Below are 19,491 nucleotides of genomic sequence, written 5' to 3'. Positions count from 1 at the left end.
TGTATATATATATTGTGACACAGTCAGATTAGGGGTTCCTCTCCTGGGTAGAGGACTCCTTCCTCACACACACAGCAGCTGGGAAACAGTACGTCAGACTGGATTCAAGTACAAGCTGGTCGGCGCCAGTCTTTATTGTACAATGTCAGAAATAACATAAAGAAAACAAACATAAATCCTAGCCCTGTCGGGGCACTAACTTCACAAGTGACTTCCCTCACTACAAGAACCTGGCAGGGCCTAATGCCCTCGCCAGCAACAAAGGCACAGCACTTACAAATCAGTTTTCAAGTGTCTCTGAGCAAACTCCCTGCCTGCTCTCCCAGGTGAAACACTCAGCCCTAAACACACTAGGCTTATATTGGCCACTCTCAGGTGGAAACCCTAACAAGCCTGTTACCAGGCTGCGAGAACCAAAACCTGGAGTGGCCGTGGGTGGAGCCCTCCCTCTCCTCTCACCCACAACCCCCAGGTCCCAAACCGGCTTTTCAAAAAGCCGAGACTCAAGCCTGCTACACTGCAGACTTTCTCCTGGGGGTTTAAAACACATAAGACAGGAATCTGGGACAAATGTACCTGGCACAGACCACTTTACCAGTGATCCGATCACAATATATACACACACACACACACACACACACACACACACATACACATACACATACACATACACACACATCCATACATACACAAAGTCACTGAACCAGCACTCACCCTTCACGGGGACTTGGCCTAGGTGCACATCCAAATGATGGTATAGAATATAAATTTGTGCTAGTAAACACACCAAAACAACAAAAGTTGTATCTTTGTGACCACTCCTCTATCTAAATAATGAATCACTTTCCTTAGTGACAAGTATATGAACGCTTCCAGGTCCTTTGCTCTCCATTAGTAGGATATTTTCCATCAGTTTATTGTAATGCATAAGTAAAGATGTTAAAGTACAGAAATCTCTGTGGTACTCTTGTCACCTTTCCACTTCCTTACACTATGCTACTTGTGACTTAATAACTGGTTCTGTCCTTTATTCTTCCAAGGTTACATTTCAAGCAATAACTGGTTCTAGCCTTCATCCTTCCAAGGTTACATTTCAAGCAACAACTGAATGCAAATGGAATAAAATGTAGACATTTTAGAAAGTGGAATGCTCATGAAAAGATGTACAACTATAGATAAAGCAATAATCACAATATTAGAAGCCAACTTGATTTTTTTTTTAACTATTTGTATATATCAATATTTATTGTACAATACCTGCTTTTTTGGCCAGGTATCTGCCTATAGCAAGGCTTTGATAATAAACAGTCCCATCAATTTCTAAAACTGGGAGTTTTCCAAATGGGTACGCTGTGGAGGAAAATAAAACACTTAGACTTGATGTAGGATTCCTTTCACATCATTTATCTGTAGATAGTGACTGGTAGGCTGAATATATGAAAAAGACATGTAGGGGTAAATTTACTAAAAGTCGAGTTTGTGCGAGTTTGCACTCACGTGAGTTTAGGCATTTTTTTTATCTCACAAATTTACTAAAGACAAGTTGAAGTGAGTTTGCAAACTCAAAAAACCTCACCATTGGCCAAAATAGGAAGTACTTTAGATGAAAAAGATGTAACTTGCAAATTTACTAAGATTCGAGTTTCCAATCTCGTGTGAGATTGTAGCAAACTCACTGTGAAATAGAAGTTTTAAACACTCACAGCTCTCCTGAGCTGCAAGTTTGGCAGAAACTTACACAGATCAGTGTGATTTGTGTATGTTTCTGCCTATATACCCAATTTTTTTTTTTTTTAAATAAAAACACTTTAAAAGACATAGGATCCCCCCCCTAAAGCATAACCAGCCCCAGTCTTGCAAGCCAGTCCTGGTTCCTAAAATTATGGGGAACAAAATTAATAGGGTTCTACCATAATTTAAGAACCAGCACCAGGGACAGACCTGGTTTTAAATATAGGGTTAAAAAAAATTGCGTGAGGTTCACCCTATATTTAAAACCAGCTCCAGACCCTATCTAGAGGAGGACTGATGGCACAGCCAGGGGAGCCCTTTCACCGAGCCCCCGGCCACAGTATCAGCCCTGACCACTAGTCAGTCCAGGCCAGGTATCCCTGGGGAGTTGGGGACCCCTCCAATAAAGAGGTCCCCCTCTCTAGGGCACTCTTGTCCAAAGTTGATAGCCTGGGGCTATCCCCGCCACCCCTGGGTGGTGGGTTGATAGTGTAGGTGTAGTGTGTAAAAATTCAAATTTTTCACATTGTCATTACAGTGGAACTACAGGTCCCAGCAAGCCTCCCCTGCATGCTATTTGGAGAACCACAAGTACCAGCATGCGGGGCATTAAGGGCTCAATGGTACATGTAGTTCATCTGTAAAGAAATGTGTAAAAATGCACAACACACACCGTGAAAATAAAGTTTTATTATATACATACATACATACATACATACTCACCTGCTCCCAGATGTTCACGTCCCCTTCTCAATGTAAAGTATCCAATAGTTGTACCTGAAAAAAAGATCTAATACTCACCTTTTGTCCCACGATGTTTTCCGCAGTATTCCAAAGAGGGCCCCAGAGACACTGTAACAAGATGCTACAGCATATTGTTACAGTATCGCTAATGACAGCTCCCGGCTTGAGCTATCATTAGTGCTGGGGCACCAGCCAATCAGCGGCGGCTTCCATTAGCAGATGCTCATTAGCTGGGACCCACGTGGGCTTTGCCAATGAGCGGTTCCTGAGAAGGGGACATGAACATCTGGGAACAGGTGAGTATGTATGTACGTAATAAAACTTTATTTTCACGGTGTGTGTTTTTTTTTTTTTTACACATTTCGTTACAGCTGAACTACAGGTACCAGTGGCCCCTTAATGCCCCGCTTGCTGGTAATTGTGGTTCTCCAAGTACCAGAATGCGGGGGAGGCTTGCTGGGACCTGCAGTTCTACTGTAAAAACAATGTTGTAAATTCAATTTTTAACACTACACCTACACTATCAACCCACCACCCACCGCCCAGTGGTGGTGGGGATAGCCCCGGGCTATCAGCCTAGGCCAGGGGTGCCCTGGAGAGGGGGTCCCCTTTTATGGAGGGGTCCCCAACTCCCCAGGCATCCCTGTCCTGGGCTGACTAGCAGTCAGGGCTGATGCTGCGGCTGGGAGGCCTGGTGAAAGGGCACCCCTTGCTGTTGGATCAGCCCCCCACTAGAAAGGGTCCAGTGCTGGTTTTACTTTTAGGGGTACCCCTACGCAAATATTTTACCTCTATAATTAAAACCAGAACTGGCCTGCAGCCTGGTGCTGGTACCTAATTTACGGTGGAACCCTACTCGTTTTGTTCTCCATAATTTTAGGTACCAGGACAGGCTGGCAAGTCCGGGGCGGGTTGGGGACCTCATGCCTTTTTTTTTTTTAAATGTAACCCTTTTTTACAGGGCTTAACACACAAGCTGCTTACACAAATCTCACCGATATGTGCAGGCTGCTTGCACGGGTAAGTATGGAAGAGAGAAAATACTGCAATCTCGGGTGAGTAATCTCACCTAAACTCACCTCTAAACTTGCAATTTGGAAGAAAAAACTCGATCTGCTTGACCATCGAAAAACTCACTTTCAGCTAAACTCACTTCCTAGTAAATTTGCGACTTTGAGAAGGGAAAACTCACCCAAGTTTTGGTGAAGCAAAGTGAGTTTAAAAGTGAGTGTAAAAACGAAAAAACTCGAATCTTAGTAAAATTTACATCGTAATCTCAAACAATGTTGTATTATCCTAGACTGTCATTTGATACTCTGAATCTGTTGGTAAGATTATTGTATTGAAACTGAAAATTTTGTGAATCTGTCTATTATTATTATCATTTATTTATATGGTGCCACATGTGTTCCGCAGCGCCATACAAAGTACATAAACAAATAGGTGATCAGCGACTTACAATACAATGCAGGACTTAGATAATATACATTGTTACATTAGCTACCATAACACCCAAATAAGCAACAGTGCATAAGCAACCAAGTGTTAAGTGCCCTAGTGCGGAGTAAGAAGTAGATAAAAGTTAAGTAAAGAAAAGCACAAGAGGATAGAGGTCCCTGCTCATAAGAGCTTACATTCAAAAGGGGAGGGGCAGAAACAGGTGTGACACAGATGGGGTAGTTAGGGAGGAAGAAGCATGTAGCAGCAAGTTAGGATGAGAGTTGGAAAGTTTTGATGAAGTAGTGGGTCTTGAGAGCCCATTTGAAGTATTGTAGAGAGGTGGAGAGAGTCTTTAGGGAAGAGGGAGAGAGTTCCAAAGGTGGGGAGCAGCAAGGGCAAAATCATGGACACGGGAGTGGGAGGAAGTAATCAGTTGGCAGGAGAAGTGGTTTGAACGAATAAAATGGGCAGGAGTGTGAAGTGAGAGGAGATCAGAGATGTAAATGGGAGAGTATTGGGTGAAGGGTTTGTTAGCAAAGTGTGAGCACTTTGATTTGGGTCCTGAAAAAGAACAGGAGCCAGTGGATGGCTTGTAGGAGAGGGGAGGCAGATGTAGAGCATTTGGGGAGGAAGATGAGCATTGAGGACATACTGGAGAAGATAAAGATGGGAGTTGGGGAGGCCAGATAGGAGGAGGTTAGAATAGTCCAATCTGGATATGACCAGTGAGTGGATAAGAGTTGTAGTAGCATCTTGGATGAGAAATGGTCTGATCTTGGAAATATTTTTGAGATTGAAATGACAGGTTCTGGATATGTGGTTTGAAGGAGAGGGAGGAGATAGTTGTGATCTCAATTGATAAAGAAAGTGGGAAGTGAAGTTATGTTGGAGGGTTGAAAGATGATCAGCTCAGTTTTGGACATAGTAAGTTTAAGAAAATGCTGGGACACCCAGGAAGAGATAGCAAAAAGACACTTGGAGATACAAGTGAGGAGAGAGGGGGAGAGGTCAGGAGAGGAAAGGTAGATCTGAGTATCATCAGCATAGAAATGATAATGGAGGTCAAAAGAGCTGATGAGTTCACCTAGAGAGGACATATAGAGGGAGAATAGGAGAGGTCCAAGTATAGAACCTTGGGGAACACACCTGCTGTAAGAGGCTGGGGGGGGAAAGAGGAGTCATAAAAGGAAACAGAGAAGGATCAGTCAGAGAGGTAGGAGGACAGCCAGGAGAGGGCAGTGTCACATAGAACAAGGGAGTAAAAGATTTGCAGCAGGAGAGAGTGGTCCGCAGTGTTGAAATTAGCAGAGAGTAGTGGCCCTTGGATTTGGCAGCATGGAGGTCATTGCTGACTTCACGAGGGTAGTTGCAGTGGAGTGAATGGAAGCAAGACTGAAAAGGGTCAAGGAGGGAATGGTATGAAAGAAAGGTGGTAAGGCAGTTGTGAACAATAAGCTCAAGGACTTTAGAGGCAAAAGGGAGGAGAGAGATGGGTCAGTAGTTGGAGAGATTATTAGGATCAAGGGTAGGTTTTTTAAGAATGGGGGAGACAAGGGCATGTTTGAATACAAAAGGGACCATGCCAGATGAGAGGGAGAGGTTGAGGAGGTGGGCAAGATGGGAACAGGCACAAGGAGAGAGGTAGCAGAGGAGACATGAAGGAATAGAGACAAGGGGGAGGTAGAAGGGGGGGGTGGGACCAGATGAGGGCCATAACTTCCTCTCTATATAATGGAGAAGGATGTCAGAGTCAGTAAAATGGATGGGGAGAGGTGATCCGGTAAAGGTGGAGGTGGAGAGCTGGGAGACTGATTCCATATGTCAGTACATCATATCCCACAATGTAAAGTAGGTGGCAAAGTCAAGGGCAGATAGTACGGAGGTGAAGCAAGGAGGGGGTGGGCAGAGGAGGGAGCTGAAGGTGGAGAAGAGATGCTGGGGATTTGAGGATTGGGAGGAGATGAGGTTTTTGAAATATGACTGTTTAGCGAGGGAAAGGGCAGAACTGTAGGATGAGAGCATAAATTTGAAATGGAGAAAATCTGCCTTAGAGTGTGATCTTCTCCACTATTGCTCAGCGGTTCATGAACACTTTTGCAGGTATCTGGTGCATTTGGAATGCCAGGGTTGAGGGGTGGATCTGCAAAGGTGTGTAGTGATCATCATAGCAACAGTCAAGAGAGGAAGTAAGGGAGGCATTGTATAGGGAAGCAGCTTGTTCCGGGCAGGAGAGAGAGAAGATAGGGGATATAAGTGAGAAAAAGAAACGGTGTTGATAGCCTTTAGACTGTATGATATGTTGAATCATTGACACATATGTTATGCACTCTACCATATACAATAACTTAACTTGGCCTTGAGGTAGTGTCTCTGTATATCTATAGCGAGGGCACCTTGGTAATGTCACAAACTATCCAAATTATGGATGGTAGATGTGCGCCAGTCTATACACAGATGTAACAGTTGCTTTCTGTTCCCAATATTTCTCCTGATTTTTATTGAAACATTTATATGTGGCACTAAGCCAGTGCACATGGTTCACTGTTATTTTTCATATATATGGGTGTACTACATAAAAAGGTTCATACAAGTGGCTAACAAGTCTTGGTTCTTTGATTTTCTAAGCCTCCTGGTAATGTGCTACCTTGGCCATTGTCTACTTCGTCTTCTGCTTATCCCAGTAGGGAGTTCATATCTCCACTTCCGTTGTAATCTATAACACAGCAGCATTGTAATATAGAGCATGGTCCCAACTGAGGGACTTTAGTTTTACCCTGCAAGTTGGAAGTGGAGTCATGACAGTTGAACTTGGTAACTTCCTTCTGTTTCACTTACAGCTAGAGCTTAATCTCCTGAGCATTTTCAGATAGACAAAACACTTCACAAACAACTGGCTGGTTTAAACAATTATTGTTCAGTGTATGGACCTGAACATTTATAGTTCAGATCCTGAAAATGGCAGAAAATACAGTCTGGATATTTTTGGTAACCAAATAATTCAATCTACCTGACTGTTGGTGATTGCCTCCATATGTCTTACAGTGTATGGAGGTGCTTAAAATCTCGTAAAGTTTCTCCTCCCATCCATAGTGCCAACTGGTCAGTGGCATTATCATGCAGTCTATGGCCAGCTTAAGAGTTATAGATTTTAGTTTTCTCCCAGCTGTGGATGATAACTTTTGCCCATTTTGCAACATTTAAGAAATACACTAATTCAATATACAATTTACATACAAACTGTGTATTATCACAAAATTACAGATACTGTGCAGATGGTTTAACACTAAAATATTTCCCCAGTGACTAAGGTGGGAGAGAGTGTCCAATGGATTTATAACTTTTAGTTAATGGGCTACACACCCTGCCCTCAACACAGCCATTTGCCCTACAGGACTGATTATATGTATCATCTGTTTGACTCACAAACATTTTGTGTCCTACAGTATATGCTATGTGGCTACTTTATTCAAAGTTGTTTAAATCACTTGATAGGGGGTAATCTGGATTTTAAAAGTAAAAATGTGAGACAGATCCTTCAATAGAATAACATGGCAATAATGTAAAATCTACATAAATCCAAACTCCACTCATAAATGACAGCTTCTAAAAGGCACCCATACATGCTGTAAGTTCAATTGACAATTATGCAAGTTTAGGGCTAATATTGGGTACATACTTGGCAATATATCGCCTGTTGTATCGATGAGCAATATATTGCTAGTGCCCCTGGGTTGCCCTGGCAATATTCCAGGTCAGAGGCTCAGTGTGAATGGGGTATGAGTAAATATTAGTAACATCTCCATTACTTACTGTAATGTAACACTTTTTATCATTATATGGAAACACAAGTTACTGAAGCACTTGATGATAATGTTTGGATTTGCACCAGTGACTAAACAATGGCACCAGTCTCTATCAAAATGTTATATCATCTCTTCCATGCATGCTGGAACATGTTAACATAGAAGAGATCATTAATCAGCCGTTTTCATATCATGCATTATAGGATGTGGAGAAATATGCTTTCATTTCAGAAAAACATTTTCTCCATTAAAGAGGTCACACTCCATCAGGCCAGGCATATCAGTTAATGCAATCAGATAGAAGAGAATGAAGCAGTAGGCATCCCTGACCAAAGCCATCAGCACATCATTTATGTTGGTGCCACACACCATGACTTGTAACATGTTTAGTCACAAACAGTAACATAGGTGCAAGGGGTGCAGCTGCTATGAGGCCCAGAGCTGAGGGGGTCCCAACTTCTTTGTCAAAGTTACATGTGTTATTGTCACGGCTGCCGACACTTGAGACTCCTGGGAGGAGACAGGCCTATTAGGCACAATAAACTAGGGTGGCTTTAGGAATGACCTTTTCATGAAATCTTGATAGCATGGAATAGAAGTAAATAGAATTTATTCACAGGAGAAATATAATAGCAATGTCTCACATAAAGTCTCAACAACACGGAGGTTCACATGAGCAATAATGAGTATAGGAGAAAACCCCCCATATAGTCTTTAATACAGAAAAGTTAATATGGTAGGAAACCCAGAGTCCAGTATGAGGTCAACACCTCAGGATGGTATTTAGGCGCTTCATCTGGGTGGAACCCTGTAGTGAGGGAGATCCGGAGCAGAGTGAACCCTGTGATGCATTGAAAGACGGAGAAGGGTTGAGCCCTGTGATGCTGTGAGGTCGAAGCAGGGTTGAGCCCTGTGATGCGGTGAGGTCAGAGCAGGGTTGAGCCCTGTGATGCGGTGAGGTCAGAGCAGGGTTGAGCCCTGTGATGGGGTGAGGTCAGAGCAGGGTTGAGCCCTGTGATGCAGTGAGATCGGAGCAGGTTGAGTCCTGTGATGCAGTTAGATAGGAGCAGGGTTGAACCCTGTGAAGCGATGTGGTTCCGGAACAGGGTTGAACCTTGCGGTGTAACTAGAATCTGGAACAGGGTTGAGGCCCGCGATGCGGTGATGATATCTGTAATGGTGCAGTTGACAACTGTAACGAAGATGGGTTCGATGTCCTCAGGAGTGAGAGGCAACAGGCAAAGTAAATAGTGCAGCAGAAGGTGAAACCACAGCAGTGGAACAAAAAGAAATACTTAGGCAATGGCTATACTGAGCTCTGTAGTGCGACTGGCAACTGGCATCAGAAGTTTAGCTGGAACATGAGCGGAGATATAGCAAAGTCCACAGCAACCCACAGGTACAGCAGAGATCTGGCAGGAGTCCAAGACAGACCTGAAAGTAACGTTACATAGACACTGAGACACAGTTAGTTATAGGCTTTATGTTAGAGGTCTATGATCCATAGGAGGTAACATGTGACCCAAATGGAATCAGGTTTGAAATAATGAGCAATCTAGGAATCCCACAACCTGACAACACCTTAGAAACAGATGATCACTTTAACTCTCTATTCCCTGTATGTGAAGAACGCCAGCAAGCAGGATAAGCTCCTCCAACGACCACAAGGAACTTTGGAAAAAGTAATCTATCTTTATGTACTGAAACAGTCGCAGTCCTGACAGTTATATACATTTTTCACCATAGTGTGAATGGGGCCTTCAAATACATAGTTACTCCCCTGGCCGCAAACAAACATTTATGCAAGGATATTGTTTTCTATTAAAAGCCAAAGGCCAGTAAATTCCTGCTAAACTGGAAAGTGACACAATGTTGTACAGTCAGAGCCGTAACTAGACTTTTTGGTGCCCTATGCCATAAAGAGTATTTGCGCCCCCCCTATTTTTTAAATAGGGAGATAACACCCAAAAAAGGGGCCATGGCCTCATAGGGAAGGGCCAGAGAAGAGATAGGGAAGGCCATGAGATGCTGGGGATAAAATAAGAGGAAGCTACAAGTGAGAATGATAATAAACACAAAATTGACAGTCCCAAACAGCGCCCCCTGCCCTGTGCCATGGCACAGGTCACACTACCCTAGTTACTGCCCTGTGTACAGTATTACTGGAAGTGTTTTGAAATTAGGCTGAAGCAACTTGCTTTTTGCTAGATGCAATGGTCAAGGATATGTACAATGAAACATATGAGGATTAAATCATTAACCACCCCTCCAAAATGAAAAATATGTGCAGATGTGTGATAATTTTAAGAAAATTACTTTATAAAACTTAAAAAAGTTTGTAGCTTGGTGATCATTTCAATATCTGACTGTTCACACAGTTCTTTTCTATTCTGATTTACAAAAATATCTGTATACAATGATGACTGGCAACTGGGTAAGAGTTCATGCATGTATATTGTAAAAAAAAAATACTTTACAGGTATACACAATTCCATATAAAGTGGATAGGGAACATCTGAAAAAGGAGGGGCATTAATGGAAGAGCAGGGGTGGCCAATCTGCAGCTCTCGAGCTGCATGTGGCTCTTTCTTTGTTGTGATGCGGTTAGGATTCCTAGGTTGTAGTCTAAAATATAACTGCAGCTTTCCCTAAAGTTTAGGAAATCCTTATGGCTCCCAGAGAACCGGTTCTGAGAATTTAGTTTAGGTTCCAGAGGACCGGCTGGAGTAGAAGCAGTTGGAGCCGCTCATGTCTCCTCGACCCGGAGGGAAAGTTCCTGGACCTTCTGGGTCAGAACCTGGATTTGCGACGCAAGAATCTGGGCTGGGTTCTGGCCAGGTTCCATGTTACAGTCCAACACAGGGAAATCACTCTATTCCAATTTTAATGGCCGGTGAGAATGTTATGATTCTTAGGTGGAATCAAGGCTGAATATTCAATAGAGTGGAGGTCTGGGCAAGGATGATGGTTGAGGTATCCTTTGAGGATAGAAGAATAGATAGGGTCACTCACTGAAGAGTGAACTGAAAATTGATAGTCGATAGTTGATAATTGTTGATTGATAATTGGTAATGGACAGTTGATAGTTGATAATACCTCTGGGCTAAGTATTGGTGAAATTCAGAGGTCTGATTTGGAATTAGTCCTGCTACAGCCTTAAGGGCTGGAAAGCTTGGCAAGTAGTGGCCGTTCAGCCTTGAGGGCTGGGAAACTTTGGCAACTTGAGGCCTTTGGGCCATGATGCAGAATGTGGCCTTTGGGCCATGTAGCAGCCTTAAAGACTGAGAACCTTGGTGAGTAATCGCTGTAGTACGACTTGTGCCACTGAGTCGACACAAGCAGCGGTTCAGATGATTGTGCACTCTTGACGCTGATGTGCGGCTTGTGCCACAAGGTTGACAGAGGCAGCAGGTCACTGGCTTGCATATACTTGACGCTGATGTGCAACTTGTGCCGTCGGGTTGACACAAGCGGAAATACACAAGCTTTTTTATCCTTGATGCTGATGTGCGGCCTGTACCGCCGGGTTGACAGAAGCGGTAGTACGCTGGCAATGTACACTTGCCACTGCAGTGTGGTTTGTGCCGCTGGGTTAACACAAGCGGTGACACACAGAATACTAAACACTAGGTGCCAAGTTGTGGCTTGTGCCGCCTTGATGACACAAACGGCCAGAGCAACACAACACAGAATGGAGGAACTGGATACTCGACTGGAACAGGAGGCTCACGGCAGAACCGGAAACACGTGAAATGCTATCACTGGGACCTGAGCAAGGCACCAGCAGGGTAGAAAAAGGAGGATGCACCAATCCTGTCCCAGCAACGATGATTTCAGCCGGATGGGAGGACTTTACATGCTTACAGCGTGACGTCTCCAACTCCCAGCAACCGGCCTGTGTTAATCGCTATCCAACAGAAGGTGACTGCAGCTTGTGACAGATGCGGCTCGGCAGTGGAGTAACAATGGCCCCCACAGACCCCGCTGTTGTTTGGGGATGCTTGGGGGTGTGGGTGCCATTGCTACACCACTGCAACAGAGAATGCTGGCCTCTGAAGCAATAAAATGCTAAAGAAGGCTCTGATCACTTCAGAGGCCAGCGCTCCCAGTGATGCAATGTATGGGGATGTCGCGATGTGAGGAGCCTGCGTGCCTGCTGGATCCAGTTAGATCCAGTCAGCAGCATTGGCAGCGGGAGCCCTGATGGCATGGAGCCAGCGATGCCCAGCGTGGTCAGAAAAGTAATGGGGGCACTGCATAAGGGGCACTACCATAGGAAGCACTGCATAAGGGATAAAACTACAGGGGGCACTGCATATGAGGCACAACTACAGGGGACACTGCATAAGGGGCACAACTACAGGGGACACTGCATAAGGGGCACAACTACAGGGGACACTGCATAAGGGGCACAACTACAGGGGACACTGCATAGGGGGCACTGCATAATGGGCACTACTACAGGGGGCACTGCAAAATGGGCAGTACTACATGAAGCACTGCATATTGGGAACTACTACAGGGGGCATTACTACAGGAAGCATTGCATAAGGGGCACAACTACAAAGGGCACTGCATAAGAGGCACTACTACAGGGGGCACTGTGTAATGGACACTAACCTGATACATGCAGAGTTTTCAGGTTATAAGATATGTTCCCAATAATCTGGTTCTACATGGACATAGAAACTGTGCAACCTGTCTTGAGCTGAGGTGGCAGACTGGCAGGAACGGAGAGGAGGGTTGGTGAGGTAGATCTTTCAGGGTGGGATGTAATGGACATTACTGTGTGGTATAATGTGTAAGGGGCAGTACTGTGTGGCACAATGTGCTATAAGGGGTATTACTCAGTGTAGCATAATGTGTTATAAAGGGGCAATATTGTGTGGCATAATGTGTAAGGGGCATTACTATGCGGCATAATGTGTTGTAAGGGCATTACTGTGTGCCATAAAGTGTTATAGGGGTATTATGGTACGGCAGAATGTGTTATAAGGGGCATTACTTAGTGTGAAATAATTTGTATCGGGCATTACTGTATGACAAAACCACACCTTTTTCAGGAGTGTGCTTGCCGATAAACGTCTTCTTTGGGGGGGGGGGGGTGTTTCGGGTGGATGCCACGCCCCATTTTTACATGCGTGCCACAGGATATCGGCTCTTTAACTTGACTACAGGTATTTTGTGGCTCTTTACCTCTTCCAATAAACTGGAAGAATGGATATTTTTCTGTAACAGTAGTAAATATTAATCTGTACTGTGGTACTTTAATCTTTGTACCTCTCAAATTAGATGGCTGCTATTAGCCGCGAAGATCACACCGGCGTGAGTCATCGCGGCAGTGGCTGCACATAACGGCACCCCGAATTCACCTGAAATTGCTCGCAGTCTCTTAGAGCTCAGAGCAAAATTATGCGAATCCAGGCTCTGGTTGTGTAGCGACGGGTGCGAGATGTGATGCCGTTGCCGGCGTTTAAACGACGTTGCAACGGCACATCTCTCACTTCACACCTAATAGGATTGACCCACAAAAGGTGGCCATAGCACAAGACATCACCAATTACCGCTGTGCAGAATGGGGATTACCTTCCAACATTCTGACTGTTAGTTCTCCTTACACTGCTCATCTCATTACATGACAGTCTACAGGACTCATTAGCTAAGCATTTCTAGTTCTCCTGTTCTATTCTATTACTCATAACATTTTATGCTACATTCCAGATTAAGTCCATACAAGTATAGGGCAACACTTCTTAAAAATTGGTACACAGGAAAAGGTAGCATGACCTATAGAAACTTGATCCTTTTATTTGAATTGACTTTATGGGCCTCATTCAGAGTTAGCAGCAAATAAACATGCAGCAAAATAGGAGCAATTTGCTCCTGGAAAAAACCCTTTTACAATGTAAGGGCATACATGCCTACCCTCCCGGTTTTTGCGGGAGTCTCCCGATTTTTCGGGTAAACCCCCGCACCCCCGGAAGGGTAGGCATTTCTCCCGCTTTCTGCCCACTTCCTAGTGAAGTGGGCAGAATGGGGAGAACTTCCGCGGCAATCGCGGGTCTCTGTGTAGGGGGCGGGGATCAATTACGCGATTCCGCAGGAATCACGTCATTTAGCCCTGCCCCTTATGCAAATCTACGCCAATCGCGGCAATTTGCCGTGAAGGGGGCGGGGCCTAATGATGCAAGATGTCAGGCCCCGCCCCCATCACGACCCGATCTTTCTCCTCTCCCCAAGTCTCCCGCAAAAGAGAACTACAATGTAGGCAAGTATGTGTAAGGGGTGTAATTGGATTTTTTTCTGCATGCAGTGAAAATACTGACTGCTTACAGTATGCACGTAGTTGTGTGTGTTAAATAGGGGATTTGCAATCCCACATTTTTAGCCTGTTAATAATTTGTTTTCTCAATAGTTATCCAGAATCATGTACTAAACTTTCCTTTCCTTTTTCAAACTGTGATGTTTGCTGTAAATTCCTGGCTTGTTGCAAGTACAATTGATTGCTAAATACACCGGGAATGGAACAGCATTTCATATATTATTTGTGTATGTTTTCTCTTGGTATTAAAAAGTACACCTATTGTATTAAAGTAGGGTTGTCGCCTTTTGTACAAATGAAAATATAAAAAAAGTAACTGAAATTGAAAATGTAAAAATTGATAGTAAAACTAAATTTTTATTTTATCGCATATTTTAAGTCTTCCATTATGAAAATAGATTTGTTAGGGCTTGCAAAGCATGGGGAAGTCTATGTATTATAGATCCTACAGATTGTAAGCTTGCGAACAGGGCTCTCTTACCTGTATGTATGTATGTATGTATGTATGTATGTATGTATGTATGTCTTTTACAACCCAGTATAATGTTAATTCAAATTGTAAAGCGCGACGGAATTTGTTGCACTATATAAGAAACTGTAAATAAATAAATAATAATAATAATGTATTAACGATTGCAGTGGCACATGTAACACAGCAATACTACATCTGTTAGTGCCAGCTTGGCCATGCATGTGCAGATGTCCTCAAGGGATGTAGTCAGGAAGCAGACGGTCTAAATACCGACCGCCGGCTTCCCAACTGTCATATCCTGGCAAGGTACTAAAGACAGGCATCGACAACTCGACGCCTTTCATTAGACCTACGGCGGAAGACCGACGCCCGGCATACCGAACGAATGTAAGCCTGGCGCGGACAGATGCGGGGGTGGGGGGGGTGGGGGGGAGGGTTAGGTTTTAGGGCTCCCGGGGGGGAATTAGGGTTAGGCCCCCCCCCGCAGACTTACGTTTAGGCTGCAGGAAAGGGGGGTTAGATTTAGGCACTTAGAGGGGGGTTCGGGTTAGGAACTTGGGGGGTATGTTAGGGTTAGGCATCCCTATGTGAGGATTAGGGTAGGGAGTTAGGTTAGCAATACTTGCCTTATTTAGTGTTCGGGATCTTCACCTCTGCCGGGCCTCCGCTGCGGCCGCCGGTAATACCTACTGCACCAGTCCTCAAACTGGCCCAGTGAAGCAATATATTAACTCTAACCCCTCCCAGCCAATATCATAGAGGCAGCTGAGTAGCGCTGAGATGCCGCAGTCCTAGTAATATTAGCTTCCCCATGCTTTGCATGGGGACACTTTTGCCGATGAGGCAAATCATCTGTGCACCAAGGACTACCATCAGCAATTATACTGCTATTGCCAGTTCTGTCTCTATGAAAGATGGGTCTTTTCACGATCTGATAAATAGTGTCCTTAATGTTAAATCATGGTAATAATTGGTTTTATATTGCTTCAATAAGTGGCAATAGAAAGCCAGCCCTAATGCTATTTCTTAGTACACAGAACCTAAACTTTGCTTTATGGTTGCATAGAAAGAAGGCTCCCAGTATACTGTAAATTAAGTGGGGATGGATGCCATTGACTATAACAGATTTATGCGCAACCTCTGTATACTGCACAAGGAAACCCTACTGAGAAATGGATTTACATTGTTGTTTTGTTTTTATTCCTTTTGGACTACAGATAAACTCCCATCTTTAGTTCTGTGTTTTAGTTTCTTAGTTTGGTAATATGGTTTGCGCAATGCTTTTGAAAGAGATTGAATCGGATAGGATGGATAACACATTTAGTTGTCTTTCACTTTCTAACTTGAAATTATACCATTGGGTGTGGTTCTTAAGAAAAAGTTGGGTAGGTTCCAGTTAATCATTTATTATGGGATTACAACAACCATTGCATTATTATGGAAGTTACTTCAGTTTCATGTCTCTTATTTTAAGCATTAGTACAGGAAGCTGGTGTAGGCACTATTTAAGTTAAATCAAATATTGCTTAATAGACTGACAAAGTTGTTCTAGTTTTTCTGTTGCCCCCTGATAAGCGGAGTAATTTACTTATTGGTTGCCAGGAAGTTGAGGCTGCAACAATTGCAGTACTGACCTTTTGTTATTTTCACAAGTAGGTTTATTGGGGATGTAGTTAAAATGCAGATGGATGGGATAGCATCCGCCGATATACCGACGCCGGAATCCCGTCCACCGGCAAAATGCAGATGCCGCTATCCCAAATGGCGTCAGGATACCGGTGTCGGCATCCCAAATGATGGAATGGCGAAAGTTCGGACGGAGCTAAGTAGTGCACTACTGTCCCACACTGTCCCCAGGGATAGGGGGGGCTTAGGTCTAGGCACCCCTGGGGAAAGATAAGGGTTAGGCACCCCCTGGGCAGGTTAGGGTTAGGCTGCGGGGAGCGGGGAGGTTAGGGTTAAGCACCCCCCTGGGAGGGTTAAGTTTAAGGGAGGTTAGGGTTAGGCAACACCGAGGGAGGTTAGGGTTAGGTACTGGAGGGGGAGGTTAGGGTTAGGCACCACTAAGGGAGGGTTAGGGTGGGAAAGGCTTAGGGATAGCATACTTACCATCCATGTCAGGATCTTTACTGTGCGTGCTTCCGGTGTTGGGATTTAAGCCGCCAGTATTTTATACCCATCCCGATTATTCCTATGGTCAAAGGTTTACTCTGACAAACAGGGGTGTGAGCAGAAACCTCACACTCCTCTTACAGAAGACCTAGATGTGTGGCCGGTGTGTTTAACTATCTATAATGCTCACCCTTGATGTGTATGTTCTAGGGTGTCAAATAGAGAGCTGAAGTTATTCACTAATGCTTTAGTTTTAGCATATTTGGCACAACATTATGTACACTGGTGTATTCTCTGTTCCTAGTTGCTCAGGGTAAGATGGTGTTGTCTGTGTATATTCGAATAATAGAAAATGCCTGTATTAGTAGTAGTACTATCCTTAACAATCAGGTTAGAGTAACAACCTCTGATTTAAATACCAGAAACAATAGTGGCTCTCTGAGGACTTTCTATGGAGTGCAGGGTTGTTTATTCATCCCAGTCTAGTACTGCTGCACTGTGAGTCACATAGCCAGATGAAAAGCTGTCCTCTGTTATTTGCCAAAATTTGTAGGTTCAAAACATACGTCAATGCTCTGCAATACATTTCCAACGTGTTCCATCTGCACAGTGAACAGACTTCCTCAGGGAAAAGTGGATTGTTTTTTGCCTAGACGTCTTTAGTGCATTCAAGTGAATGAGTTGGTATCCTCTAAAGTAGTGCTTTAGAAACATGTTCCTCAAAGCACATGAATAATTTTAAAGATATCCATGCTTAAGCACAGGTGGTTAAATCAAAATGACTTAGTTGCGAATTGTCACATTTGCTCAAGCATGGTTATCCTTTGTATGTAGACTTTCCCATTCTTGCATACTGGAACAAAAAACAAAACAAAACAAAAACTGTGTGTGTGTATACAGTCAGGTACATAAATATTGGGACATTGACAGAATTTTAATATTTTGGCCTCTATTCACCACCACAGTGGCTTTGAAATGAAACAAACAAGATGTGCTTTAACTGCAGACTTTCAGATTTAATTTGAGGGTAATTACATCCAAATCAGGTGAACTGTGTAGGAATTACAGCGGTTTCTATATATGTGCCCCTCACTTTTTAAGGGGCCAAAAGTAATGGGACAAACTAAACAATCCTAAATCTAACTTTCACTTTTTAATACTTTGTTGCAAATCCTTTGCAGGCAATTACAGCCTGAAGTCTGGAACTCATAGACATCACTAGACGCTGGGTTTCATCCCTGGTGATGCTCTGCCAGGCCTCTACTGCAAATGTTTTCAGTTCCTGCTTGTTCTTGGGGCATTTTCCCTTCAGTTTTGTCTTCATCAAGTGAAATGCATGCTCAATCGGATTCAGGTCAGGGGATTGACTTGGCCATTGCATAACATTCCACTTTTTAGCCTTAAAAAACTCTTTGGTTGCTCTTGCAGTATGCTTCAGGTCATTGTCCATCCACTGCACTGTGAAGCGCCGTCCAATGAGTTCTGAAGCATTTGACTGAATATGAGCATATAATATTGCAGGAAACACTTCAGAATTCATTGTGCTGCTTTTTTCAGCAGTCACATCATCAATAAATACAAGGAAACCAGTTCCATTGGCAGCCATACATGCCCACGCCATGACACTACCACCACCATGCTTCACTGATGAGGTAGTATGTTTTGGATCATGAGCAGTTTCTTTCCTTCTCCATACTCTTCTCTTCCCGTCACTCTGGTACAAGTTGATCTTTGTCTCATCTATCCATAGGATGTTGTTCCAGAACTATAATGGCTTTTTTAGATGTTGTTTGGCAAACTCTAATCTGGTCTTCCTGTTTTTGTGGCTCACCAATGGTTTACATCTTGTGATGAACCCTCTATATTCACTCTTGTGAAGTCTTCTCTTGATTGTTGACTTTGACACATATACACCTACATCCTGGAGAGTGTTCTTGATTTGGCCAACTGTTGTGAAGGGGATTTTCTACACCAGGGAAATAATTCTTCTGTCATCCACCACAGTTGTTTTCTGTGGTCTTCCGGGTCTTTCGGTGTTGCTGAGCTCTCCGGTGCGTTCTTTCTTTTCAAGAATGTTCCAAACAGTTGATTTGGCCACACCTAATGTTTTTGCCATCTCTCTGATGGGTTTGTTTTTCATTTTTCAGCCTAATGATGGTTTGCTGCACTGATAGTGACAGCTCTTTGGATCTCATATTGAGAGTCGACAGCAACTGATTCATGAAATAGCTTTTGAGTTGATAGTCCCATTACTTTTGGCCCCTTAAAAAGTGGGAGGCACATATAGAAACCGTTGTAATTCCTACACCGTTCACCTGATTTGGTTGTAATTACCCTCAAATTAAATCTGAAAGTCTGCAGTTAAAGCACATTTTGTTTGTTTCATTTCAAAACCATTGCGGTGGTGAATAGAGGCCAAAATATGAAAATTCTGTCAATGTCCCAATATTTATCCACCTGACTGTGGCCCTCATTCAGAGCCGTACGCTCTGAGCAGAGCGCACGCTCTGAATGAGGGCCGGCCTCCATGAAAATGGAGCGTCCTTCTGGACGCTCGTATAGCTGTGGGTCACCACCCACAGGCTATACGAGCGTGCATTTTGATGGCCGCGATGGTCGAGACCATCGCGACCATCGAAATTGCGAGCCGGAGCCTACGGTTGAGGTTTTCAACCGCAAGCTCCGGAGTGATTTTGGCTCTATCAGAGCCAAAATCACTCCCACTGACATCACTAGTGATGTCAGTGGGCCGGCTTTTGACGGGAGGCGTTCCCATGGGAACGCCCCCGTCAGGGAGGCACGCCCCCAGCTCGCCTACCAAAGGGGGCGTGCTGTCAATCAACATTGACAGCACGCCCCCTTTGATC

The 19,491-nt window shown here is 43.9% G+C and overlaps 1 protein-coding gene across 1 annotated transcript in view; it reads right to left on the bottom strand.

The window, feature by feature from the left end:
• LOC148535159 (hematopoietic prostaglandin D synthase-like) overlaps positions 1–19,491 on the bottom strand; it is a 112,408-nt gene that overhangs the window by 69,029 nt on the left and 23,888 nt on the right. Inside the window, exon 2 of the mRNA XM_088464428.1 lies at positions 1,258–1,350. Coding sequence (XP_088320554.1) covers positions 1,258–1,350 — 93 coding nt within the window. The remainder of the gene's footprint in view (positions 1–1,257; positions 1,351–19,491) is intronic.

This window comes from Taudactylus pleione, unplaced genomic scaffold (assembly GCF_031769625.1).
Source record: "Taudactylus pleione unplaced genomic scaffold, aTauple2 ptg000055l, whole genome shotgun sequence".
Lineage (NCBI taxonomy): Eukaryota > Metazoa > Chordata > Amphibia > Anura > Myobatrachidae > Taudactylus > Taudactylus pleione.
Note: the sequence above shows the minus strand (reverse complement) of the source record. Positions and strands in the feature narration are given on the sequence as shown.